The sequence below is a fragment of the Pelecanus crispus genome, chromosome 4, assembly GCF_030463565.1.
Source record: "Pelecanus crispus isolate bPelCri1 chromosome 4, bPelCri1.pri, whole genome shotgun sequence".
Classification (NCBI taxonomy): domain Eukaryota; kingdom Metazoa; phylum Chordata; class Aves; order Pelecaniformes; family Pelecanidae; genus Pelecanus; species Pelecanus crispus.
The window spans coordinates 36,018,413-36,045,035 of NC_134646.1; the positions used below are offsets into that span (position 1 = coordinate 36,018,413).

At 46.2% G+C, this 26,623-nt stretch overlaps 1 protein-coding gene across 7 annotated transcripts in view; it reads right to left on the reverse strand.

Annotated features, from left to right (window-relative positions):
* Nucleotides 1-17,954, reverse strand: part of HERC3 (HECT and RLD domain containing E3 ubiquitin protein ligase 3) — a 46,933-nt gene extending 28,979 nt beyond the window's left edge. For 6 of the 7 annotated variants that reach the window (XM_075709805.1, XM_075709804.1, XM_075709807.1 and 3 more), the window contains exons 1-3: nt 17,682-17,931; nt 1,776-1,935; nt 276-352 (exon numbers count right to left, since the gene is read on the reverse strand). In XM_075709805.1, the coding sequence (XP_075565920.1) occupies nt 276-352; nt 1,776-1,935; nt 17,682-17,907 (463 nt within the window). In that variant the 5' untranslated portion in view covers nt 17,908-17,931. Of the gene's footprint in view, nt 1-275; nt 353-1,775; nt 1,936-17,681 lie in introns of all 7 variants that reach the window. The other variant, XM_009492625.2, reaches the window with a different exon arrangement.
* Nucleotides 17,955-26,623: the final 8,669 nt, after the last annotated feature.

Below are 26,623 nucleotides of genomic sequence, written 5' to 3' on the forward strand. Positions count from 1 at the left end.
TTTTTCTACATTAAGATGGAAAGCTTTTAAGTGTTCCTGCCATTATTCACCAATGAGACAGTGGGTGGCCTGCATGTAATGCTTGCTTTCTTGACCGTATTGGCAAAGCTGCTCTTCATTATTCATGGTACCTGATCCATTTTATAGCCTCCCATTTGGCCTGAAAGCAATTGGGATAGGGATGTCCTTGGTTTATTACACAAAAATATACAGTCTTGGACACTGTGCAAAACAACAGCACAAATCTTGGTAATAAATAAGGCATGTTACAGTACCTGCTGCCAAAGCCATGCAATGCCAATTTCCACAGGAAACCTGCAGTATTGTCTGTTGGTTCAATTTCTTTATCAACCTAAAGAAGATGACACTATTTTAGAATAACTGTCCATAACTACAGTTATCACCTTACATCAAAATTATGATTTTCATTCAGATATTCATTCTACACATACACATAACCTATGGTTTTGAGACTGAGGAACGGAGTCTTGAAGTTGATGCAGATCCATACATAATGGATGCAAATCTGTGGAGACCTTTAGACACTTGACTACTAACTCCAACTACGTTTACTGTTGTAATGCTGAATCCAGCCATCTGGAAATGGTGAAAATAGCTGGTTCTTGGTGTCTCTCTCACTATTCTTTTCTCAGTTATTGAGATTTTTCATGCTATCAGGGGCCTAGCAGTTCCTATGAGTTACAGCACCAAAACCTCTTCAGTGCTTTGTACAGAGAATAGTATGTCAAAGGTTCAAGTTATTTCACAAAAACGTTATTTTTAAAATGGCACTATCACATTGACACATGAGCCTGTCTCTCCCTGTTATATTGGAGCCACCTGCAAGTTAAGGACTGTCTTCCCACAGATCCCTTCAGCTCAAACATTAACCTTTTGTGACTGAAACGTTTCTCCTTTAAATACTGTTCCAACAATGACAACCACCCTATACAGATGTCCCAAACTTCTGCTCTGTACTGGATCTACAGTGGCAGATCGAATAAGAGACAGACTACATCTGTTATTAATGTAGCATGGTACAACACAATTAAGTACAAAGAGACCAGTTATCTTTATTATGGTGATAAGCTGACACCTATCATCTGTGAACTGCTTTGGATAGAAGAGTCTTGGTGTCTGCCACCGGCAACTGCCACCATGTACATGCACTTAGCCCTATTAGTACTCTGACACAGGTTAAGATACATTAAATAAGTAAATGAAGAAAACTGAGCACTACCCTAAAGTTTCTGAGCAACATTCATTATTCAGAATTGCAGCAGGCTAGCTCAGTAGCTTTGCTGCTAGCAGGCAACACTGCAAAGAGTTTCAAGAGCTGAGGTGCCAGTTCATGCAGCCATGTATCTCCTATCTCAGAGGACTTCCTAAGGACTGAAATAGAGATAGGTATCACACGCAGCATTTCTATTTTTGGGTCCTCCCTCATGCACCTCTTTTCTTTGTACAAAACACAGTGGCATTTTTCATTGAGGAAGCCAAGTATGCTCTGATTTTCCTTTCCATGCCCCAAGCACCCACAGGCAGAAGTCCTGTCCTGCCCAAACCTCCTGTGGACTTGTCTGAATCCCAGGGGGTCTTCAGTGAGCACCAGTACAATATGGAAGAGTAGGAGTCATCCCTACATGAGAAGCACCCAGTTACCGCCCCTCCAAGAGAAAGTGCTGCCACCAGCTCCAGGCTGGAAAGCGAGCATCCCTTGACGCATTGCCTCCAAGGAGCGGCCTTAAGGAAACCTGAATCTGTTAAAAATTTACCTTGGTACCGTCACTGCATCTTCTATAGTGGTAAGGCCCAACTGTCCATCGCTGCCAGCACCCCAGGAGAAGAGCTGGCCCTGGTCGCTGAGTGCCACACTGTGAGACTCTCCGCAGGCCACATGCACGATGTGCTGCCCGGCCAGGGCTCCGATTTGCTCTGAGGAAAACAGAAAACCTCTCCGGTCACAGGACTCATTTCACAGTGACATGCAGACATCAGGTCTAGGCAAATCTGTATGCAAAGCCATTCAGATGGGTGCACTGATCCCCAAATTAGTTTTAAAACACTTCCTACAAGAGGAAAGCACCAGGTTTTACTGCAAACGTGTAGCTACTGAGCTCTTCTGAAAGCCTGGTCTGCAAATCATAGGAGAAAAGCAGGTACACACCCCCAAGCACAATGAAGGTCTACACAGACAGCCTCACAGATACAGGGAAACCTATCAGGTTATTTAGGAACAACCAGACTTCCCAGATTTGAGGTTCTCTCACTCAGTTTTGATGTGGGGATCAGCCAGGACCCAGAAGTTGGCCGACCCTGTAAAACATATTTGACCTTCCACAGCTCTCATGTCCAGTGAAGACAAGTCATCCACAAAGCTGATCAACCCATCTGCCCCTTGCTTTATTGCTTGATGCATGAAAGCATGTGTTACAACATGCCCTGTGCTAAACCTGGAACAGGTTTGAACTTATCAACCCATTACTGCCACTGTCAGACACTCATTAAAAAAGTCCCATAAAAAGGAAACAAAGCAAGAAGGCCTTATGGAATAAAAGGACGGGGGGGGGCAGGGGGGCACGGGGGGAGGAAATCACTCAGTCCTCTGGAATATCACCCACAATTGACTTTTCATCATTACACCATGTTAGGCAACTGAAGTAGGTTTGACAACTACTCTTACAACATCAACAACCAAATCTTATTCATTACGCAGAGTTTTTACAAATGGACATGAAAAAGTCTTGCTTTGCAATACAACATTGGAAATGCCACACATCTGCTGGGAAAACTCTCCCCAAGCCAGACAGAAGCAAAGTTGGTTTTCTTTTTTCTTCCCTGAACAAACACAAATATTTCAGGTGGACGAAGAAAGATTTTACCCTGTAAGCTACAAGGCAGTGATCAATTTTATTCAAGTCCCACTTGCCTGCAACAGGAGAGGGAAGGATAGTTACATGTCATTCTGTGAAAATGATATCCCACATCAAGGGCATCCAGAAATCATTAACATACTTAGCACCAAAACCTGCATACCAATCAATCTAAATGCCTTAAATTAATTTAAAAGGAGTGCACCCCTAGGAGGGCTTGCCTTCTAAGTCTGGGAGTCAGAAAATGAGAAGGAGAAGAATCCCTAATGGATGTTATGGAAGAGAAAGGTGACAATTATTTAAATACGTATTCTAACAGAGGAAAATGCTACCTAAACATGTGCTTCCTTTCACTTGAAATAATTAATGGCAATGGAGGTGCAGTTTACAAGTAATAAGCACGCAAACATTTAGGAGGGCTTGAGGACTGCGCCTGCCTCCCCTCTGCCCATCCTTCAGCCCTGACGTCTAATAAAGCCCTTTGCCCTGCAGCTCCTTCCAGCAGGACTAATTTCATCCAGTCCCACTGCCAACCCTATGCAAAGACACAGACATGTTTTGAGGGTGGTAACTCAATTCACACATTCATTTTCCACGCTTGGGCCCATAAGCATCTAACTGTAGCACTGCTTAGCAGCCTGTTTTATGTTCATTTTCACATATAATTGAGGAAGCCTATTTTTATCCACGAGCTCTAAACAACCAGCAGCTGTACGTGCTGGTCAAGGTCAATCACAAACAACAGACAACATGTCTCAACAGCACATGTGGCTATGGTCTCTTCCTCTCAGTCAGCCAGAAAGACAGAAAAATATCTGCTGCAATGTGCCTGACATACCACCTAAGTTCAGCCAAGTGTGTTTTTGTACTGGGACCTTAAGGTCCAAAACTAAAGCTCGCACTGGAGAGGATCCCACCATCAAAAGAAGAGATGAATGAAGCCATCCTCATCTCCACAGGAAATCCCTTTGATTCATGAACCCACCACTTTGCTATAAGCTTGCTAGCCAGGGTGCCTAACCAGGGTGCGCTGAAACTGGCCATTATCCAGAGGACCTGAGCTCTTAAAACTGGTCACAAACTCACCAGCCTGCCCTTCCTCCAAAGCTGGTCCCTGCACACTGCCAACCGCTCCAGGGGACAACCCAAGCCTGACAAGATGACAAACATGGACAATATGGGAGGCTAGGGCATCCATAATGAAGACTCTGTTTTGCTACCTGCAGGCACAACTGAGCTAATTTCTTCCCTGGGAAAGCAGTATTAGCCACCATAAGTATACATGTCTCATTTGCTGTGGAAGGACTACTGCGAGCTGCCCCTGAGCCATCGGAGCACCCTGGGGAGGTCACAGAAGACTCCAGTGACCAAAGATCATCATCAGGAGCTGGAGAAGGCAAGACTGACCACAGCAGTACTGCAACTGGAGGAAAAGTGCCTGAAGTGTCAGGAGGCTGTGGCAAGGGCTACACAGTGAGCGCTTCACACACTGGGACGCAGAGAGGACATCCAACAGGTTTAGAAATCCAGAGTGATTGCTTCAGTCCCCACAGACTCCATCTGAAGTTTAATTTGGCAACACAAACCTGACCCTGCTCTATGTGCCATCCCAGGTGACTAATAAATACCAACTTGCTTTGAAAGGCTGCCCTGTGTCACTGAAAGCCTTCAGTGACTGCACTGCTCACCCAAGAAGCAGAGTACAGCCTCACCTGGACTCGCTCGATGACCACAGACAAAAAAAAAAAAAAAACACATGCCTGTTTTGGAGCTGAAGATCTTTGCCTTTAGAAATGTACATGGCCCATCTCACCATAGCACATTCCTAAGACCCTGTAAATCACAGCTTGCCTGCAAAGTCATGAAGAAGTGTAAACGCCAGTTTAAGTTTTACACACTCACACACATCTCTTTCTAGAGATGGAAAAAAGCCAGCCTTCCCCTGGGGGCACAGACTGCCCAGGCAGTCCAACAAGGATGCCAGTTCACTGTCAGGCTTGCCAAGCCACCAAATGTACCATCTCCCTGCTAACATGGGTAGTATCATCAAAAACATCTGACAATTACTTTTTTGTTGACCTCCCACCCCTTCCTCACATCAAAGTATGATGTGTTTTAGTGCTTGGTATACATTTGTTTTACTTTCCAGAGCATCACAACACCATTATTCATTCCTTAGAAAAGATCCATCACTGCACTGAGATGAAGGGTACAAAGGGTAAAGTTTATTCTTAGTATTGTATCTTCAGTAACTGATGAATAAAACCAGTCAAATGGAGCTTAACAGGCACAAAGTTAAGCAGAACAAAACCCTGAAAGCAACAGGGAAGGGCTGAAGGAGTTATGCAATACAGTGTTTCAACATGTCATAAAACTTTAAAAAAACAAACCAAAAAACCCAGGTTCCAAGAAGTACACACTGACCCAACGTTTTCCTTCTGAAGCCATCAGCTGTCTCAAAACAGCACCAATGCTCAGAAGTTCTTTATCAGTTCTTCGTATCTGGCAGAGTTTCAATTTTCATTTCTCTCTTCTATCCACTTTAACTCACGGATCTCAACATAAACAGGCAGATCAAGGTTTGACTTTTTGGTTTTCACCTTGTTAGATCTTTTCATAAAATACACATTGGACCAAAGAATGAGGTCTAGGCAAAATGCCTTCAGGACAGCCCTTCTCTGAATGGTGACAGGCCTGGTTCCCAGGACTGCTCTTGTGTTTTCTTGGCCATCTGTGGTTTGCAGGGACACTCCAGCAAAAGTTGAGGACAGGTGCCACACATTTCTGTTACTCAGCTTTCTGACAGTCAGCACATTTAGCTTGAAGGTTTGGAAATGGCAGTAAAGCTAGGCCAAGAATGAAAACCCCCGAAAAACCCACCTTCAGTCCATAGCTTCACTATTTATAAAACAGGGCTTACACTTTGCCTCCACAGTATTGGAAAGCTATACAAGATCTTCAGTGTCCACAGCTGCTGGAAACATGAAGCACAAAGCACTCAGTTATACTGCACTGATTAGAATGCACAAACAATGAATGATTAATTAGCTTTCCTACTTCTAATAAGTTTATCAGAGAGTTGGTACACTCTTTCTATGTATAGCTTCCAGCTGCTCGCAAGACAGACTTTTGCTAGAGGACATGGCAGAATCCTTCAGCCATATGTGTACCGGGATGTACACGAACAGCACCAGATGGCTTCTACTGTCTGAAAATGACATAGAGAAACTATCGGCCCTGAGGTTACACCTTCAGTGGCAAATCTGGCTTTCTTCACTGGTGAGAAGCAGCTGTGGCTTGGAAGAGTTTCAAGTAATTTCAGTCTGCTTGGACACCTGGCCAAAACTCCTCATTGCCTCCCCAGCTTGACAATAAGCAAGTCTGAGCATTTGCTCATCTTGGTTGTTGCTGTCTGCTAGGAAAGTGCTCACATACTTTAAGCTAGGTGCCTTAGTAGCTTGCCTGTATAAGCGAGAGAGGGTGGTACAAATGCAGGGAAGGGAGAAATAACTGTTGGCAAGAAATTCCTGTGAGTTAAATGCTAGCAGCTGACAAGTCTGAGGACAGATGAGCCAATTTCTTTGCATTGCCATGCTTGTTAATATAGTCCACATCCACACTGAGGATGCCTGAGCGTCATGCAACCAAGATCTAAAAATCAGAAGTGTGAGATACAACATTTTATTGCACAAGGCAGCTGAATATTTAATCAGACACCAACAGCAACCTAAACTTCACCCATATGGTCTTTCTGCTCTCCAAGCACTGAAAAGCCTTAATTCTTACAGGAAAGGAGCTGAGTTCTCTCCTTTTGGAGATGAATTACACCAACACATTAAACCATCTAACAAGGTGACACTAACAGTGTTAGCACTTATGGAAGCCTTATCCAACAGCCAAAAACCCCATTAAAAACCTGCTACTGCGTTCAACGGGTACTGCAACAAAATGAGAAAAACACTATGGCCCAAACTTATCAGTCACCAGCATTTCATTAAACCACTGTACAAAAAGCAAGTAAACAACAGTGGATCACCAAACTCCCTGACAAGATTTTTATATAAGTAGGAAACTTCAGCTGACTGCTGATTCCCCAGTCTCTACCAGCACACCCCAGAGATGTTTCTGCATATGGACATACGTATTTCTCGGTTGTGATGAGCTTCATGATTTCCATCCTGATGAAATCAGCTGAGCATTAAAACATGTCGAGTGTTTTAATGAAACTGGAAAGAGGAAAGGAGAAAAAACAAAGTGCAGCAACCAAAATGCTTGCAATCCAAAGTACATAATGAGAAAAGTATACCCAAGATTCCTCCCTCCCCTTATGAAGGTTTCTCCTTATTTTGTCAGCATAACTTCAACAACGTCTTGGCTATTCAGTGTTTTTACCAGTACTAGCAGCACAAGTACACTCACCAACTTTTCCAGAAAACTTCATACCCAGTGGAAGCATGACTCTGCCACTTTGAAACTGGTTAACTGGGGAGGGGAAAATCATGCTGTTTGTCAGGGCCTTTTTGCCTCTTTCTCTCTCCTTTAAAGCCCCAAGAATGAGCCTCTGATTTCCCTCTCCACACTTTAAACTCCCACCACCTAGGCATCTCATGCTCACAGCTGCCACGGACAACACCTGGAGTCTGGGACTGGGAGGAAGAAATCAGACTCTATAAACCACTTCAGCAAAATATAGACTTCCCAAAGCTATCATGAGCTTCTGAAAACATAATCTAACCCAGCCAGCTAAAACTGCTCCTCACACCACCTCTGCAGGCTGTGGTTTGTCAGCAGTAACACCAGAAGAAGGCTCACAGGGAGGAGGCGAGGGCTGAAGGACGGTTTCAGGAACACACCTTCGTGAGACTGCAGACAGTCTCTGGCATGGCCAGGCATACGACACGCACAACACGTAGGCAGCTGGAACCGCCCTGCCCGAAGCCAGCCCCACAATTTCACTGCCACTACCCTCCTCCTCGCTGCCAAGCCTCTGAGAGGGCATTACATGCTTGTGTCTTGCGTTCAGACTACGTGAGACAACTGCACACAAAGCCATGGGAAACATTGTGCTCTGCACCTGCACAGCACAAGACTACAAGAGCAAACCCCACGGGGAGACCACATCCCTGCTGTACAACAGCAACCCTTGCTTTCTGCGTGCTGTTCTCACCCATGTATGGCAGCCCACCTTATTCTCAAACTTCTTAGTATTGGGCAAAAGCTTTGAAGTACGGAGCAAGCAAATGTTTACATCGGCATGTAACCTCCTCCGACTTTCAACAATTGAAGTTCACTATATCCATCGAGGAGGCTGGGTTTTACAAATCCAACTTGGAAATCTTGAGGTCTTCCTTTCATGAACTTTGTGAAACTGCTGCTACGCTTGCACCAGAAAGCAGAGCAGTACCAAGAGCAGCCTGATTAGAGAGACTGACAATTGCAGCACTGAAGCTGATAAGGCTCTGATAATTTGGTCACAAAGGAGGAAATGTAAACACAGAGTAGACTCACTGAACAAAAAAATAGAGGGAGGAGAAGACAGTAAAGGACAGACCAAAGCAGGTGACATTCCCAGGAACACTGTTGGTCACAGGGGTGGGAACACCATCCATAGGACAAGGCTAAGAAGCTCCAAGTAACAATTCTGCAGTCCCCTTTCATCCACAGACACTAATGATACTTAGAGACATCTGCTTCTCTGCACAACACATACAGTACCGCTCATTAATTTTTTTAGCATGGCTACTTACACGCTTAAATCAGAGAGAGGCTGGTTTAGTTATTAGCACTGCCTTCACTTTACAAAGCTGCCTGGGGTCATGTCAAGGCAGGAACATAAGGGCAAGAAGTGAGAGGCCACCATGACACCCCAGGATGTCACTTCACATATGCTCTGCCAGCTACTCCCCCTCACAGCTGTGAAAGCAGACACCTACCCTGAGAAAGCAAACCCCTTCCTCAGACATAGCCACAAAAAGCCTTTTACTTCCCCACATTGCTGCCTTTTGTCCAGGAGACATAGCCTCTCCAAGCACCTCTCTTAGAAGCCATAGGCAAACTGGAATGGGCACAGGCAGCAGCCAGACGGAGCAGGCTCTTGGGAAGGGCTGGGCAGGCAACGAAGGCTTCATTCTGACAGGGATCAGCTAGCAGAGGGAAGAATCCACCTTCAGACCCTGGAGGTAAACAAGTAAGGGCAGATCTTTCAAAGAGGGAAGGCACCAAGACTTGTGAAAGAAACACAGGAAAAATCTAGTTCAGGAAACCTGGAGAGAGCCTGTTTTCCTCTTCAGGTAACTGCAGAGCTGTAAAGGCAGTCACTCGGTCAGACTTGTTGGCCACTAGCAGTACAGAAGCTGCAGCTGGGCTGTGACTGCTGAGAAACCCCCAAGGTCCATCATGCACACCCCAGCAAATGCCACAGCTCCAGGGCAGCAACTCCAGCACAGGCAGGATGTGCTAGACCTCAGGGTGATGTGCTGAGGATGGATGTCAGAGGTAGAAGGAGGAATTGAGGAGACAGGCACGTAGATACTAGATTTGATGTGCTGGTCCTACACAGTGCAAAGCTGTATTTCTGCCTGAGAAATCCTAAGCAGAGCCACAGCAATCTTGAGAGCTGTTACAAAGGTCGATAGCAGTAAGCAGGGACAGCAGACCCGGGAAAAGGAAGAATAAGCCCTTCACTACAATCCATCGTAGCCGCATGGAGGAATTAACAGTCCTGTGGCAACTATTGAGCCAACCTTATAAATGCAAATAAAAAGGTAACAAGCATAAAATTGACAGCTCCGCTTAAAAACCAGCACTTTCACCTCCTGGCACTGCAAGGAAGAGAGATCTGCTAGTTTCTTCCCTGCAGTGCTCGCCCAAACACAGCACTGCACCCTTCCCAGCTGCCTTAACACAGCCCCTTCCAGCATACATGCTGACAAACCACAACAGATTTAAGGCTCCAAGACCCAGGAACATCTACAGCCTGTCCTTGGGGCTCAGTCAGTTGCTCCAGACAGCAAATCACTGCCCAGGAGGTAAGGCAAGAGTTTACTATTATCCATCTGCTGTGCTCAATCCTGCAGATCACTGCTGTACAAGTGCCCTTCCGCAGCAGGTTATCATGTCTGAGCAGAGGGCTCAAAAAGAAGCACCTCCAAGTCCCTGCAAGACAGAAAGCATTGTTGTATACCATATACACTGCAAGCAAGCCACAAGGGCTTCACTCCACCTTTTGCCTCTGGACGGGTGCTATTTTGTCATCTTTCCACGTCACCAGAGCACCTTTGCGCAACAGGAAGCATTTAGCCTTCACATGAGCGTTTCATATTTTCTTCTAGAAGGGAGGCTGTATTTTCTAGGTAGCTGCACTCAGCAGAGTCTCACTTGTGGCTGCACCAGGCTTTGATGAAGTAGCATGTGATTTTTCAAAAGCACTTGGTGTGCTCCTCACACTGTTCCCATTTATTTCAATTCTGCAGCAATTTGCATGGGAGCAGGACAAATCCACGTGTTCCTGAAAAGCCACACCTGCACAGTGCAGGCTCAGTACAGCACCCTTGCCCTTGCTTTCAATGACATCCCCATTAGGTTCACAAATACTGCTTGAAAACACGTTACTGCAAAGTAGCATGGTGACCAGGAAAGGGAGGTAATTAATGCAGTCCTATTAAAAATTTACAAAAGTTTATTTATTAATTTTCTCCACTGTAAGATTTGAAGCGCATTCTGAGAAAAGGAGATAGAAGCATCTGTACTTTCCTTTTTGGTGAGTTGAGGCAGGCAGCTGTTTAAAAGGCAGGTCAGGTGTGAAGAGAGTGAGAATTTCTTCACAGCTCTGCTGTAGGAACAGCTGTTTTCTGCTAGCAGCCTTAAGTGTCAAAAATATTTGATTTCTGAGAAGAAAAAGAAGTTTCACAAAAATATTTGAGATAAATTCTCCTTTCCAATACAGCTTAAGGAGGAGTATCAGGCTGTTTCACATCAACCAAATCAAATTTAAAATCATCACATAGTTATGCATGTTCCAGAAGATTTGATGTCAACAGACAACAGAGCAAGCAACAAGCATACACCATGAGCCAGAATCGAACTCAGTCTTTCCATATAATAGTTACACACTGAAAGACAAGCCAACCCCTTTTCCATCAGGAAAGGGGGCATTCATCCTGAAGACCCTACACACTCTTGTGAGCCTTCAAGATCAAGTCATACAGAATGCTTTACATTCACCTTTACCAAACTCAGGCTTTGTCACCTCAAAACATGTGCCTGTATGTTTTCATGCAAAGGAAACACAGGATATTAAAGCAAGGGGAAAGCCATCCTTACTGAGGAAAAGCACCTGGGCTGCTTTATTGGGAGTGAGAATAGAATTTTTGGAGTTGGTGGGGAGAGATTTCTTATTTCAGATGCCTATTCATAGATCCTCACCTATACAAAAGCTGCCCAATAACTGCATATCATCATCTGTGGTTGTGTCACATAATACATCTTGAAGACAAGAACAATGAACTTCCAGCATCAACAGCCACCAAACTACTGAAAACTCTCCTAGAAGCTGGGACTCTCAGCCCTACTTACACATTCAGCTTAATGAAGTCATCACTTTTGTCCAGCACGGACAATTATTCCAAGTACAAAAAGGTTGGGGCGCTCAGAAAACTTGTGTTTATCACCTCCAGCTTCTTTCCTGCCCTCTCCCTTTACCTCACCACACACACAGCTACCCACCCATTTTATCCCGAGCCCATCTTTCGGCTTTGGCATAGTTGCAGGAGTGGGGACAGCCATTAGTGCCACACACCATGCCAACGGCAGGGTTTCATGTTCCTTCCAAGCCAGGCATGCAGACAGCCCTTATTTCTGTTGCACCTTCAGAAAGCCTCTGAATAGTACATATGATACAGGAATAACAAATACGACCGAGATAAATGCAAGTTTAGGTTGCTAAACTGCCCTACAAATCCCCAGTTAAAGGGCAAAAAGCTGGTCATTGCTACTGGAGCTCTGCCTTTCGAGACAAGAGACATTAAAATGGTCCCTCATGTCCTCAGTAAAATAGGCTGTACTGATTCTTAAAAAAAAAAAAAAAAAAAAACCAACGTATCTTGCTTCCCTGGGCTCATTCTTGTTTTCACCCCTCAAAGTGAAATCAATAAAGAAATCTGGTGGTTGTAATAATACATGTGTTTTTAGAGACACCACTTCAGAGTTACATCTGAGAACACATTACAGCCATTTCAGGCTCAGACTATAAATTTCTTTACTGACAAGAAACCAGATTTCTACTGGTTTAGGTTCTCCTAAAGAGCCTTATCTCTCCTCAGTTTAGGTTCTCCTAAGGGGTGGCCAGTTAAATAATCTGACTGTTTTTACAAATAACATTTACAGTAGATGCTGAAACATAAATTGTGCCCTAATCCTTCCTTCATAATTTTTCTGGTTTAAAGTCAGCTGCTGCAGGCCAGCACCAATGGCTCCATACCTCTCCGCAGATCCCTCAGCACACTCATTTCTAGGCACGTCCTCCCAGGCTTTGGCAGGACTGATGCCTACAAACAGGGCTACCATGCCTCTACTACATCTTTTACAGCATGCGGCTCTGCTTTGGGGGTGTAGAGAAAGCGAGATGAATGCGAAGCAGGACTCTCCCAGACCACAGCACTTGGGAAGTGTTGCAGTAGCTGTGTGCTGAGCCTCAGCTCCATGCTCAAACAGGGGGACAAAACTGCCTCAGATCCTCTGTCAAAAGCCTGCTTAGTGGAACCCCCTGGAGTTATTGGTGTTTAAGCTCTTTTTTCTTGTTTCACTCATGCAAAGAGGAGGAAGGCAGGGGGAACTGACCATTCTCCTGCCACTGTCATCCCACCTGCAAGCAGCTCTCAACCTTACCCATTCAATGCAGCAGCCGTACCTCCTCACGGGCAACCTGCTGACTTCCACGGCTGCTTCCAACACACACAAGCCCTGCCACCTCTCCTCCTCCTGAGCAACCGGGGCCTCCTGGCTGACTTCTCACCCGCCAGGAAGATCCTTATAGACTGTTCTTCCAAGCAGGTCGCACATCTGAATTCTCAGCTGTTACAGGGTTTATGATTAACCGGCATGCCACAGTGAGCACCAAGGTCTCTGGTCACTGTAACCCTGTGCTGAAGTTCAGGACAAGTGGATTTATGTTTGAAAAGAAAGGCCGCTGAGTTCACAGAAACCCAGGGGATCTGGATCATGTAGTGAGTTTTTTTGTTTTGGTGGGGTTTTTTTCCTGCTTTTTGAAAGAGGTTGAACATGATGATATTTCTAGCCCTGCAGCTAAGAGCAGATAGATTCCACAATGCACACAGAAGCAATGCTACCCTGCACATTTGCATCCAGACAGGCAATTTGGTAAAAAAGCATGGGTTTGTCTGCTGTATGTTACCAGAGGAAAGGTTCAAGGCAAATCTGGCACCAGACATTTTCCTGTAACTCTTGAGACACTAGCTACCAAAGCGCAGGTTTTCTCACTAGAAGTCAAATGAAGTCCAAATGACTTGCAGAGAACAAATCTCTAGACCAGAGAACAAGTTCCACATCTCAGACTCAAGCATGTTTTTAAAGCTTTACAAATGCCTAACAGCCAGCTAGTTATTTCACACTCCTCTATAATTCAGCCCAAATCCCAAAAGAGCCTTTACTTTAGGTACCTGGGCCTGTCTTTTCCTCCCCAGCATATGCATGCACATTCAGATAAAACATACTTATCTAAGAATCATCACAGGGAGTCAAGGCATCATGTCAGACCTGAAGAAAATCAATCCAAGTGAAGTTACAGGGCTAAAGTAGTAGAAATTTAGATATAGTTACAGAGAAAAGGTTTCTCATTTCCTAAAACTACTGCAGCACAAAATTATCGCTTCCCATTAGAGACATAATGTATGTTAACACCTGATGATGCTCAGGAAATCAATGCAAACAGACTGATTTTGCAGAACAGTGGGTTCAGTACTTCACAGCTAAAATCACTGAGTTGCTTCTCCTAAGGCATTGTCAGAGACTCTGGGGACTCCAAGTGCGTAAGAACACGAGTAAAAATTAGGACAGGTCAGACAGAAGCTTTATTAACTATAGTCATGGTGAGAGAACACCGGGACAGCATCTCCCCCCTCTGTATCCCTGCCAAGTGATTGCAGAGACACAAACTATAGGCTGTTTTTTTTTTTGGGGGGGGGGGCGGGGGGGAGGCAGAAACCCCACCACACACCAATCATTTCAATATTAACAAAGCCAGGCATCCATCCCTCTCAGGGATGGACTCCTCAAGTACCTTTCTAACCACAATTCGAAGAAGAAGGAATAAAACAGTAAATAGTGCGACAATGTGGGGAGATGGCTTTTGGTGGAGCCCATAGGAGTGGCACACCCAGTACTACCCTAGCTCAGAAGTGGGGAGTTGTTAGATTTCAGTCAAAAGGAACATTATTTTAGTTAGGGTAAACTTCTTAGACATCTTAAATACTAATTTTACCACCACAATGTAAAATCCAAGGAAAGGGCACTTACAGAAAATAAACCTCTATTGGCTCATTCTTTCAGAGGTACACGCTCCCCCAGTAATTTCTGTTCCCTGTAGTGGAGAAGCACAAGAATCACTTCGCCAGCTGCTATCCTGTCTCTGCATTACATCCACAAGCTCAGCTGATGTGACAGTAAACACAGCTTTTTAATTAACAAGTTTCTTTCACTTCAAAAGGTGCCCTCTAAAGGACTCCTCTAAGAGGAATTGCTGAAACAATTCTGTGGCACTGTTCGACATTTTTGTGAGTAGCATGAATGAGAAGCAAAATTGAATCCTCCTACTACAGATATGCATAAATGGGCAGCAGAACAAGAGAAAAAATAATTACTTTGAATACGTAGTAAGGGAAGAAAGGGAGGCAAAGTCTTCAAAGCACTCACTGCAAATATAACTCTTCTCCCACTGGAAGTCATTAGTAAAACCTGCAAGCTTTGCAAGGAGAACAAGGTTAGATCCATGTTCAGTGCATTGCGAAGCCCCACAATTTTATTCACAAGCAGACATCATCCTGAGAAATAACCGTCTCTGATTAAACAACATGATCATATATTCTGAAAACACTAATTGAAGCTTTTAGCAGGCTGGCAGCATAAGCTGCACGTACACACACAAAAAGCGTGAGAGATAAAACGGAGTTTCCTCTTATGAGCACAGACCTGGGCAGCAGGAAGGAAATCACTCTGCCTCTCTGAAGTCATCTAGCCTTCAAAAGGTTCAAGGCTCCCTGAATATTTTCATGTCTTGATGTTGCTCTCAAACACAACCAAGCCACTCTGCAGGCCATGGCAAGCATTTCTGAAGTGCAGAGGGGGCTCTCCAGGGGCTGCCTGGAGGGGACAGTCAGTATTGTGTCACAGACTCCCGCAGCAAGAGATGCAGCTCGCTTCCAGAGCTGGGCAGAGGTCAGCCACTTCTAGCTGCCCTCACAGGCGAGGCAGAATCAAGCCATAAGGCAGCAAAACCAAGAAGCCTCAGCCCACACTGCCCTGTCCAGCAGAGGCTGGAAGTATGCAGCTGCAAGATTCCCAGTTCCAGGCATTGCTCCCATTCTCTACCTCAGCCACCTCCTGACAGTCTTCTCTCTGTCATCTTCATCAACTCAGGACCCTATGCTCCACACATACATCTTCACTTCCTATCAGACGTGGCTTCATTCATAGGTCCACAACTAATGGAGAGTAAGAAAGATGATCTTTGATATGCCTTTCTATACAGAAGGTGTAAGGTCATCTTTATCCCATCCAGGGGAGGTGGGGCTGAAAGAAGAGGGCTTGATTCTTCTTGTTCCATTTGCATATGAGAACTAAATTTCAGTTCCCACAGCCACAAGCCAAAGTAGACCCACAAAGCAGTGTGTGGGATGAGACTGTCCCCGAGTTTACTGTTGTTATCATAAAGACTGCTGTGGCTGTTCACCATGAGCTACAAAGGGAAGCTGTTCCTTGTTTTACAGCACATTTGCCCTCCCACCTGCTCCAGCCAGTAGTGCTGTGTCAGTAGAGAAACATCGTTTCCCAAGGATGGTCACAGGCTCCTCAAAGAGCAGCACTGCCGAACCTTTTTCAGAATAAATGAAACCTGCAGGATAACTGGGAGTTGCCGTCACATCTTAATGACAGTCCCTTAATTTAAGGGGTAGCAGAGCACTTGGGATCAAACCCAAAGAACTTTTTTATTTCTATTTCCAAATCTCAGACTGCCCCTCTTCTACAGCCCTAGCTGAAGGCAGGACTACCTAGACACTAGAGGTCTACACTTCAGCATTCAGGATTCATGAGATCCATTTCCAGCTCTGATCATCTACTCACTGTGAAGCCTCCATTTTCATTATCATCTTATGCTTGCTTTATTTCATGGGTAAATGGCAGGCTAGCCCAAAAATGTTTCTCAGAGTACACATCTTTACAGCACTCAGAACAGTACCAAATTTCTGGGGCCTCTGCACTAGAGCCATGCAGCTAGTTAGGTGATTTGCAGGATTAAGTATCCTCATCAGGTTGGGTGGAATATTCACTAGGCTTGGCTTCCTTTTACTAAGCATCTCATTTATTGCAGGACCTAAATTTACAAGTCCACAGAAGATGAACAGTGGTTGTGCACAGAGAGGATTTAAGCACTCCTGACCTCTTTTAGTAATTGTCTGGAAACCACTCGTAGGAAAAGCAGGAAACACCAGATTCAAGGTCAACTCCTCTAATCCAGCACCATGGACATTCAGCATCCAACATCTACCACCACATTTTGAGAGAGACAAAAGATACACTGACAGAAAAAAAGGAGCCATGGAATCAGTCAGGTCAGATTTGCACATACTACATGGGGAACTGTGGCTATTTTGTACACATCTCATATCTCTGTCATGCAATAATAGAGCTTCTGTACGCTACAGAAACCCCAAGCCCTAGAGAGGGTAGCCTGCAGTTTGAAGAAAGATACTGTCTTATTGTTCTAATTATCCACAGATATTACATTATGGAAACAGAAATACCTGTATCTTTACCACATGCCAAAGCCAAGAAGTTAATGGAAGGTGAATTGGAAGGTCAACATTCAAAAGGAATTCCATAAGAAAGGCTTCAGGGTTTCTCAAAATAACAATACACAATTAAACCACTCCTTCACCCTGGGAAGGAGAGGCAGGTTCTGCCCACTGGAACACAATGAAGAAAATGCAGTTTGAGCCTGGGGAACACAAGGCTAGAATGAGCTGCTTCTAGACTAAGAAAGTATGAAAGGGTGAAGGCACAAGTTGACAGGAGATTTCCAAGAGGGGGAAAACAAAATTTATAAACCCTCTTGGCCAAAACCAAGTTTGTTCTCCACAACTATACTCAACACCAATCTCTTCTCTTTGATGTAAATGACAAAATTCCCAACAATAACTGAACAAGAGTAGGCATAAGGATGCAGTGCAATTGGAAAGACAAAGCAGAAGACACTTGTGACTCACGGCCCTCTCTTCCCTTTTTATAAAAAGGCGACATAATGCCAAATAACAAAATCTGCCCCGAGACCATCTGTGCTCGCCTCTGTTTTGATGCATTTCCCAGACAAACTGAGCAGACCTGCGTCCCCACCCATGCTACTCAGCTTTAGCTTTCCAGAGCCAGCAAATATTATTCAGCATCATTACTGTGTTATTACACATGATCTTCAGCTCTGTTAGCTGCTCCAGCACAATCAACACAAAGAAGCTTCCATAATCTTCTCAACCGACCAGCCTCAAGACAGTTTGATACACATATAAAAAGTGGACTTACCTGGCTTGCTTCCTTCACAGTTATGCCCCAGTTGGCCTTTGGTGTTCAGGCCACAGGTATACACCTCCCCATCTTCCAACAGGAACACGGAGTGGTTTCCTCCACATGCCACCTCCTTGACATTTCTGTCATGAATGAATCCATACACCTGTGGTTCAGGAATGATGACCTGGAGGTTGCTACCTATCCCAGGTTGTCCAAAAGACGAGTAACCCCAGCATAGCATTTTCTCTCTTTTCAGCAAGTCATGTATCCTTCCTGTGCAAGAGAAACAGGGGAGGGAGTGTGAATAAAAGCAAGTACTCAACAAGTGATCCTACAGAGATAAACTGCTCAGAGCAGGAGGTAGAAACAACCAAAAAAAGGCATTTCCTGCATGACTGTCAGGTTTGTGGACTGCCAGTAAAAAGGCGTTTCCACCATTACACAGACAAAGAAAGAGGAATCAAGGCAGCTTAGCTCAGGTACTGAGTCAGCACCTTCATGCCCTGGCCATCACCATCTGTAAGGCAGTAGAAGTGTTCTGAAACCCAGCGGACCTGAGCTTTTATTTCAGCAAAATCACTCTGCTTTGAAAACCAAAAATCAACTAACTCCCCAAACCAACTGTAATGCTTTTTAGACTAACATGTTCAACCCTGAACTTTCAGAGTTATAGTGTCATATTTGGGGCCACTGCTTAAAGAAATCTTTAAAAGTTCTTAAAGGTGGTCAAACTAGTCCTGAACAGACCAACACAGGTATTTGTGGTGTACTGACCAATGCAGAACTGTATTATTTCTGATAAATCCAGATTAAGAACTCAACTGAACACATTGTTGCAACCCAAATACATGCATGTACATACACATCCCTGAACTGCAGTAAGAATTTCCCAAGAAGCAGCAGCTGACGTGGAGCAGCACACTGACAGCTTGGCCCCAACAGCAATGGACAGATAACGTCGATGCAACTCGCCAGCAATCAGGTGTTATCTTCTGTGCTGCACTCAGTGAAAATCAGGGATTTCAGAGAGTGAGGTAACGTGGGAAGGGAAAAAACATGGCAATATAGAAGGCCCAAGAAATTACTCAGCCTAAACTTGATAATGACAACAGGATGCTAATGCCTAAAAGCTGGGGGGAGGGGAAAAAGCTCTCATTCCAGAAGAAGCATGTGAAAGATTTTAGTAACACTCCCTTGTCACTCCTAATCTCAAAAGGTTTGGGTTATTTGTTAAACATGCTATACTAACAAGACACTGAGAACTCCTGTGCTTGAACCAGAAGCTGCTTAAAGCTTTTTTTTTTTTTTGTAAAGGGAAGAAGAAAGAAGAAAATGAAAGATCCAAGACATCGTCTTATGACTCACCATGCCAAGTTTTAAACTAAGGCAATTTACAGCAGCAGCACTTACTATCTTAGCACAGGATTGAAAAGCAAAAGGTAACCCTTGAAGCACCAAAGATCCCTCAAGGAAACAAGATTCCTTCTCCCACTCTGAGCAGATAGGAAGCACATGTATTCGGTTTGTTTCCAAAGCCTGGTGCTAATTCAAGCTCTAGGTATTAGCAATAAAGCCTTTCCTAATCTAAGCCCTAAGCAACAGGTGTTCATCTCTTACCCCACTATCCTTGCCTGTCAGCTACCATCATGCAGGCAGGTCTGGTCCCTTCCACTGAGGCAGGACCGAGCTGAATGGGGGAGGGAGAGGACTGGATTTTTCAGTTGTACCTCATCGGTGGTGCAATTTCCTACCACAAACCTTTTACTAGGATCTCTTATTAGGTGCTTTAAAGCATGCTATGAATCTCATTTCTCTCCGACAGCCCTCACTCCTTCACAGCATAATTCATTTCATTCACATCCACGTGTGCTGATCTCTGACCAGCTCCAAAGCACCCAGAGGAAAAAGCAGGAGGTTACAAGGCTCTGTCTAGTTAAATCAGTCATTGTGTACACTCTGTACTTGGTTGCCCTCAGCACAAAGGCCTGATGGAAGATACCTTCTGTGCTGGCTACACTATTTCCTACGCTAAGAATAGGAATGCCGTGGGACACGGTAAAATTGGAGTGCGTGCATGTTCTTTAAATGACACAACTGCTATATTTATAGCGAACTTCATGTTCTGTCTCAAAAAAAAAAAAAACCAAAAAAAAACCCAGCATAAGCAATGCCCTGAAGGTGGCAACACTAAGGCAGGGAATCATTTCAAAACTGACATCTGAAACAGCAGAAATCTGGGACTGCCATTTCTCTCAGCCTGGGGAATTACCTCATTAGGAAGATATAAGCAGCACAATAGCAGCAAGCCTGGAGATCCAAAGATCACATTCCCTGCTAGTATAAGTGGATGCTGCCTCTGAGCTGAAAAGATTTCACCACTATACGACTTGAACTACAATGACATTGTACATGAGCTAAATATTAATTTGGGATATCTTTCTAAAAGGATTCCTGAACAGTCTGCTCCCCATAGACTACAGTCATCTCTCCTAGTGCTAATTTCATTTAAAATGCTAAAAATACTTTAATTACTTTCCTTGTGTTCATATTCCACACCAAAAGTTGCTGTAATGGGTAGGGGGATGCAACATGATTGTAAAGAGACTGGTTTTCCTCCAGGTTAAGACACAGGAAAAAAAACAGGAAGAGTTCAAACTCACAGTAATTCATATAACTCATCACACTAGGTAGGGTGATATTTCAGAGGAGTTCAACCTTCCTTCATGCTCGTGGCCAGATTTTCTGAAGCACCCTTAAGTTTAACAATCCTTACAGCAGACAATGAGGCATGCCAGACCCTTTAGAAAATCTGGTCTTAACTAGATTTTTTGTTTTTTTTTTTTTTTAAATCATCTCCATTGAATCCCACCCCACATCCCCCAAACATTTTGCTGGTAAATCCCTGTGCAGCTGTATTCCAAGGAGACAGAGCAACACTTTCCACTCAAGAGTGAAAACCAACATAGCCACTTTCCATTTGAGTGTATGAGCACAGCTAAATATTTTCCAATGGCCTGGTGAGCCACATTTTTGATGTACTTATTTTGAAGACATAGCATATTTTTAAAACCACAACTGTTTTAATGTTTCTTTTTTTCTCCCCCCAGAAAAGCTGCTACAAGTCTTAATACATCGTATGTTCAAGTAGGAGCTGTGTCCCAAGGCACAACAAGGCTTCAAATGACAATTTCACACTCCATTTCCAATCTGGTTAAGGCAGCTACTCTTCTTTGACATTAGCGGAGGAAGTAAAAACGCATGTTACACTGCAAACTACCTCTACAAGCTGCATACCCTCCTTATACTAAACCAATTACATAAAAAGTTTCTAGCATGGGCAGGCACTAACACAGACGTATGTCTGCACATACACACACATATAAAATATAGGTAAGATTTATATTCACTTATCTGAAATTTTAGAAGCAACTAATTATTCCTAGCACTCAGCTTGGTACACCTTAAAAAAGCTGAATTTTTATCTTCAGAGGACAAACTCTTAGGGAAGGTGGTTTTGGGCTTGTTTTTTTTTTTAAATGCATGAGTTAGTGCATTAAAATTTCCAGTCCCTTTTAAAAATTGGACTGCAAAAAGCACAAGAGCTGTAGTACCCAGCCACATCACCTATTCCTGTTCTTCACAGATCACAACACAGCCAGCTTGGTATTCATGTTTTAGAGATAAGAACAGATGCAATGCAGCAAAGCTGGTCATTTGCAAAGACTCCCCATATATAATTAAAAAAAAAAAAAGGGGGGGGGGGGGGGGGGGAGGGATAAACCAACATCTTAAAACCCTGACATTCCAGGAATAATTCACCATCAAAACAGTGAAGAATGTATACAGCACAGCTAGAGATAGGAAAAACTCAAACTGCATGGAATATTTTGAAGAAATCTATCATGGGTGGAAGATCCACCCTCTGCTATAATAAGGCTCAGCTGACATCCTAAGTATATATCCTTTGGTGATAAAACAACCCTGGTGGTTTGGTAAAATAATAATGCTGCATGTAAGATCATGACAGGATGTGTTTTATTTTGCCGGGCTTTTTTCCCCTTGCTTTTTAATAGTTATCATGACATACAGTCTCTTCACAGCATCGTACAAAACTATTCTAAAGCCATAGCTGCAACCGCAACTGCATCCTTTCTGGGAAGTTAGTTAAGTAAACACTGTGCTTGCAACAAGCAACACTCAAGGCTGAATGCTCTCTAAACAAAGAGATCTGCCAACTGGCAGGGCATGAATAAACAAGTTTTTTCCTTCCCTGTTGTTTGTGAGATTTCAGCTAGCAAACGTGCTCCTTTTATCAGCATTGCCCAACAATGAAGGAATTTACTGCTGCTTTCTGCCACTAAGCCTCCAAGCCCACTTTCTTCCTTTTGCCTTCGTTTTACTCCAAGTCAACGTCCAGTGCAGGGCAGGCTATAGAGCAAGAGAACGCAAGGTGTAACAGCGAATGAGTTAAAGCGGCATCAGAGCGTTTCCACTGTATAACCACATGCCCTCAGCTAGAGGTGTCCCCACAGAAAACATTTGAAAACAGGTAAAGTTAAGCAAGACCCACACCACCTCCATTCCTCAATCCCGGTAAGAACACCCCCCTGCCTTCACCCCGGGCACAGGCTTCGTGGCTTCCGTGCTCGCTGCTGCTGCTTCCCCCACCCAGACCGGCGTTTCCAGCGAGCCCTGCGGGGCCCGGCGGCCGCACCGACCCCCCCGCCAGCGACAGCAGCCGCCTCGGACACCCGCCGGCACCCCACGGCAGCCACCCCCCGCCCAGCCGGCGGCCAGCCGCGCCAGGCGATGCAGCAGCAGCAGCCGCACCGGCCGGCTCCCGCCGCAGCCCCGCTGCCCGCACCGGCCCGGGGAGGCCCCGCCCGGGGACGCGCGTCCTGCGCCAGGGAGGGCGGCGAGCGGCGGGGCTCCGCCGCGCCTCCACGCACCCCAAGGGCTGCCGCTGTTGCCTTTTAGCCCCGTCTCCCCCACGCACCGTTTCCGTACCAGGACCGGCAGCAGCCCTACCGGCGGCCCCGCCGGGGAGCCGGGCTTTCCCTCCGGGGGCACTCGCCGCGCCCGGCCAGGCCTGACCCCAGCGCAACGGGCTCGGGCCCACCCCAGCGGGGCTCTGACCGCGCCGAGCAGGGCGCCCGGAGCAAGCAGCTGCCGCCGAGCCCGCGTCCTCCGCTCCCCGTTCCCGGCCGCCACGGCCCCGCTCCCCGCCGCTCACCTACCGCCCGCCCGCCCCGCCGCCGCCGCGGCAACGAGGAAGTCCAGCCCCCTCACACCGCCGCCGCCGCGGGGAGTGACGGCGCAGGACGGCCAATGGGAAGCGCGGGGCCGGCCCCCGAGCACCAATCGGCGGCGGGCGCTGCGTCTCGCCCCGCCCCGCGCGGGGCTCTGTCAGTCGGTGGGCGCCTGGTGGCGGCCGCCGCAGCTGTCCCCCGCCTTTCGCCCGCCGCCGCCTCAGCTCCTTCCCCTGGCCCGCGGGGCGGGTGCGGGAAGGCCCCCGCCCGGGGCACGCACCGTCCGAGCAGCCCACGGCACCGGCCGGCGGCGGGCCGGGCCCGAGGCAGCCTGAGGGGCCGCTTCAGGCTGGCGCCGGTTGCGCGGGCGGCTGCCGGGGCGCGCTCAGGCCGGGCCAGGCCCGGCTCCCGGTGCTGAGGGGTTGCCTGGCCAGCCCGGCGGAGGCAGCGGTGCGGAGGGAGCCGGCCGGCTCCCCGGGGCTCCCCGGCCTGCTGGCGCCTGGCGGTGGCTGTAGCCCGCTTCTTGGGGCGGGGGCGACATTTGGGTTGCTTCCCCGGGGGCGTTGCCTTGCCGTGTGTGCCTCGTCCCCCGGGAAGGGCCGTTCAGGGAATCTCCTTTCGCCGAAGCCGGGGCACTGCTTGGGGTCAGAGCTCCTTGCGCTCCCCCGGCACGCCCGCCTTCCCGCCCACGGTGAAGCGCCACAGGGACTGAGGCCGCTGCCCAAGAGCGAGCGCTGTGGCTGACCGGCTCACGCTGCACACTGCGGCCAAGGGTTGTGGCTGCAGAGATCTAGCAAGCCTTACGGGCTAAGCAGGTCAGTACCTGCCCTGAAGACAATCGAAATCAATGGGCAAAGTTAAGCACGTGCAAATATTCTAGAATTTAAGCTATTCTAAATGCAGGTCTCAAGGGAAAGACGTGTTTCTGCTGTTTAAAATTAGTCTCTTGGTTTTGTTAAGCGTGAAATACCACTTATTAATAGCACAGGTCAATTCCTTTCCCCTCTCCTTGTTTCCATTTTGCATTTTACATGGCTTCCAGGCACCTGACAGGCTTGTTTGTTTAGGAACCGATACATTTGATACAAAGTTTCAACCTTAGGAAAATATTTGTGGTCAAAGTATAAATCTCTGTTGGGAGAAAGAGGGGGAAAAAAAAAAAAAAAAAAAGAGGCCGATGAGCAAGCAATTACATAACTCCCAAGTATTCATTTTCTGATTTTAATGCCATGCATTAGAAAAAGATTCTGCATGCCACAAGAGCAATGCGCAAGCTGGATCCCACTCAGACGATCAAAATGACAGTCAATATTTGAGCAAACCACACAGAGGTGTTTGCAAGGGCTCAGGGTGGGGGAAGAGGTCCCTAAAGCAAGTCCAGTGCCCACAGCATTCATCTCCCTTACACTGTATCTCTGGCAGTTTGCAGTGTTTGTGTACTTAGCGTGCAATGGTCACGTATTGGATAAAAAATCACCTCTGTTTGCATGGATCATGCATGTTTAGCATAAAAAGAGCTACTCTCTAGTGTAAAATTACATTGTGACATAATATCTTTTACTTGAGCAGTGTTACAAGCGGCTTCTAGAATAACTGAAAGCGTAGAGGAAGAAATATTTCCTTTGTTTGTTTTTGGTTTATTTATTTTGTCATTTGGAGACCTTTGCGAAATAGTCAGCGTTTCCCTTTACACTCGTTTTCCTCTGTTTATTTCTGATTGAGTAATCAAAGAGGGGAAGATACACACAAAAAATGGAAAAAGAAAAAGTAGATGAGAGAGCAGAGCCCGCAATTTGTCCTAGGGAGCCAGGAATCTCTTGCTTAAACCAATTTCTAACTGGCTACATTTCAGGTTCATGGAGAACTTTCAAGGCTGGTCCTTCATAAATGGATCAAATTAAAGACACCAAAATAAACCCATTTTGTTTGCCTCCCTGCACTCCACTGTGCACAGCTCCATCTGGAGGCCACTTCCTCTGCTGATTTCTTCGCAAGAGCCCAGGTTTCATCGCACCATGGGCCTTCCTCACCTGGTCAGGCTGGAGTCCACATCTCCCTGCTGGCTAAGTGAGGGCTGCCCTAGGAGGGCCCATGGCGAGGTTGGACCTTCGCCAGAAGACCACGTAGCTCACCGTTTCCTTGATGGGTTAGGTCATTCCGAGACCAGGCCTGAAGATATCCAGAGATGCCAAAATCTGCAGCTCATCCTGATTTCCAAAGCACCTCTCTTCTCCCCCCAAGCAGCTAAAACCAGCAGACCAGTGTCAAGAACCACATGGGCAAGCATGTGGTGAGGTCTCCTGAATGTTGTGGTAATACAAGTTTTTATTCATCAGAGTTATCTCCACAGAGGAAGACAGGGTGGCATCTTTCACCTGCCCTGTGAAGTCGTCCAGTACGTGTTTTCCTCCAGAGTCCTTCACTAGGTGCTGTTGGTAGCCTTCTGCCACCATGGGTGGTGGCACAGACCTTTTAACGGGGCTGTGCAGAAGTAGTGACGCTTTATACCTAGTCGGTCCTGCCTGTTGTCAGAGCTTTTCACCAATATAGCAGCCTGAGGAGGGGAGGAAAGCTAGCCGCAGAGCATGCCACCGCAGGGAAACTGCCGCAGGGGCCACAAGTCTATGCCCCAGGCATCTGGGCCAGAAAGCTGTTGTGGGTAGGAAAAATCCTTCTATGTGGCCATTGATGTCTCCGTGTTGCTCTGGAAGCAATAAACTCTTTTGTATTTTTTGGTTTTTGGCCTTTCCCATGTTAGGGAAGAGCTTTTCAGAGGGACTCAGCCAGGGATTTGCCAGGCAAGGCGAGGTCCCGCTACCTCCCATGGAAGCGGTATTTCAGCATGGTCTCCTCTCTGCAGCAAATCCAGCACGAAGCCCACCCCTAACACACCTCCCCAGGCTACCTCCTTCATTTCTCACGGCTTACAAGCTGCCAGGGTGTCCTGGTCACCCCAGATCCACCCTGGTTACATCAGCTGCTCTGCCAGGCTCTTGCGCTTCTCTACACGTGACATTCAGATCAGACACGTGGTCTAAAAAAAATTCCTGCTGCAGGTTCAATATACTCTTGCTGCCTGTGTAAAGCCTTTTAAGCTCATAGCTGAGCGCGAGGCTCACTCACATTGTATTCTCCTGCATACCTTAGAATGAGCACTGCTTCAGAAAACATAGACACAGCTTGGTGCACAAATTCATTTCAGAAAATGACAGAGGAGCGGTCTACACTGCTCCGTCTAAAGGTCTGGTTTGTTGTTTTTTTTTTTAATAAAAGCGGGGCTTGTTTGAGGACAAATTAAAAATAGCCTTGAAAGTTACTCTGGGCTTTAATCTCCCATGTGATGTTGCATCATACATGACGAGGAGGAAATTCCTTCGGGCTCTAAATAAACCTATTATCATTTAATCTCTAATGGGTTATTTTGAAATCCAATCTTTTATACATTTGCACAGCACAGAAGATCACTCTGGATTTCTGAGCCCTAACGGAGGCTTAGAAAAACATAAAAAAAGGAAACAAGCAGCCAGGCGCAGGCTGGCAAAGAGCAGCAGGCTAAGCTGCCACGACAGACAGCTGTGATGGTGTGGCAGCATCAGCTGGCCGTGGGATGGGTACCCTCCGGCTCAATGGGGACAACAGCCTGGGCTTCTGCCTGTTCCCTCTTTCCACCAATATACACCTGCTGCAGGGTGGTGCCTTTCCCAGAGG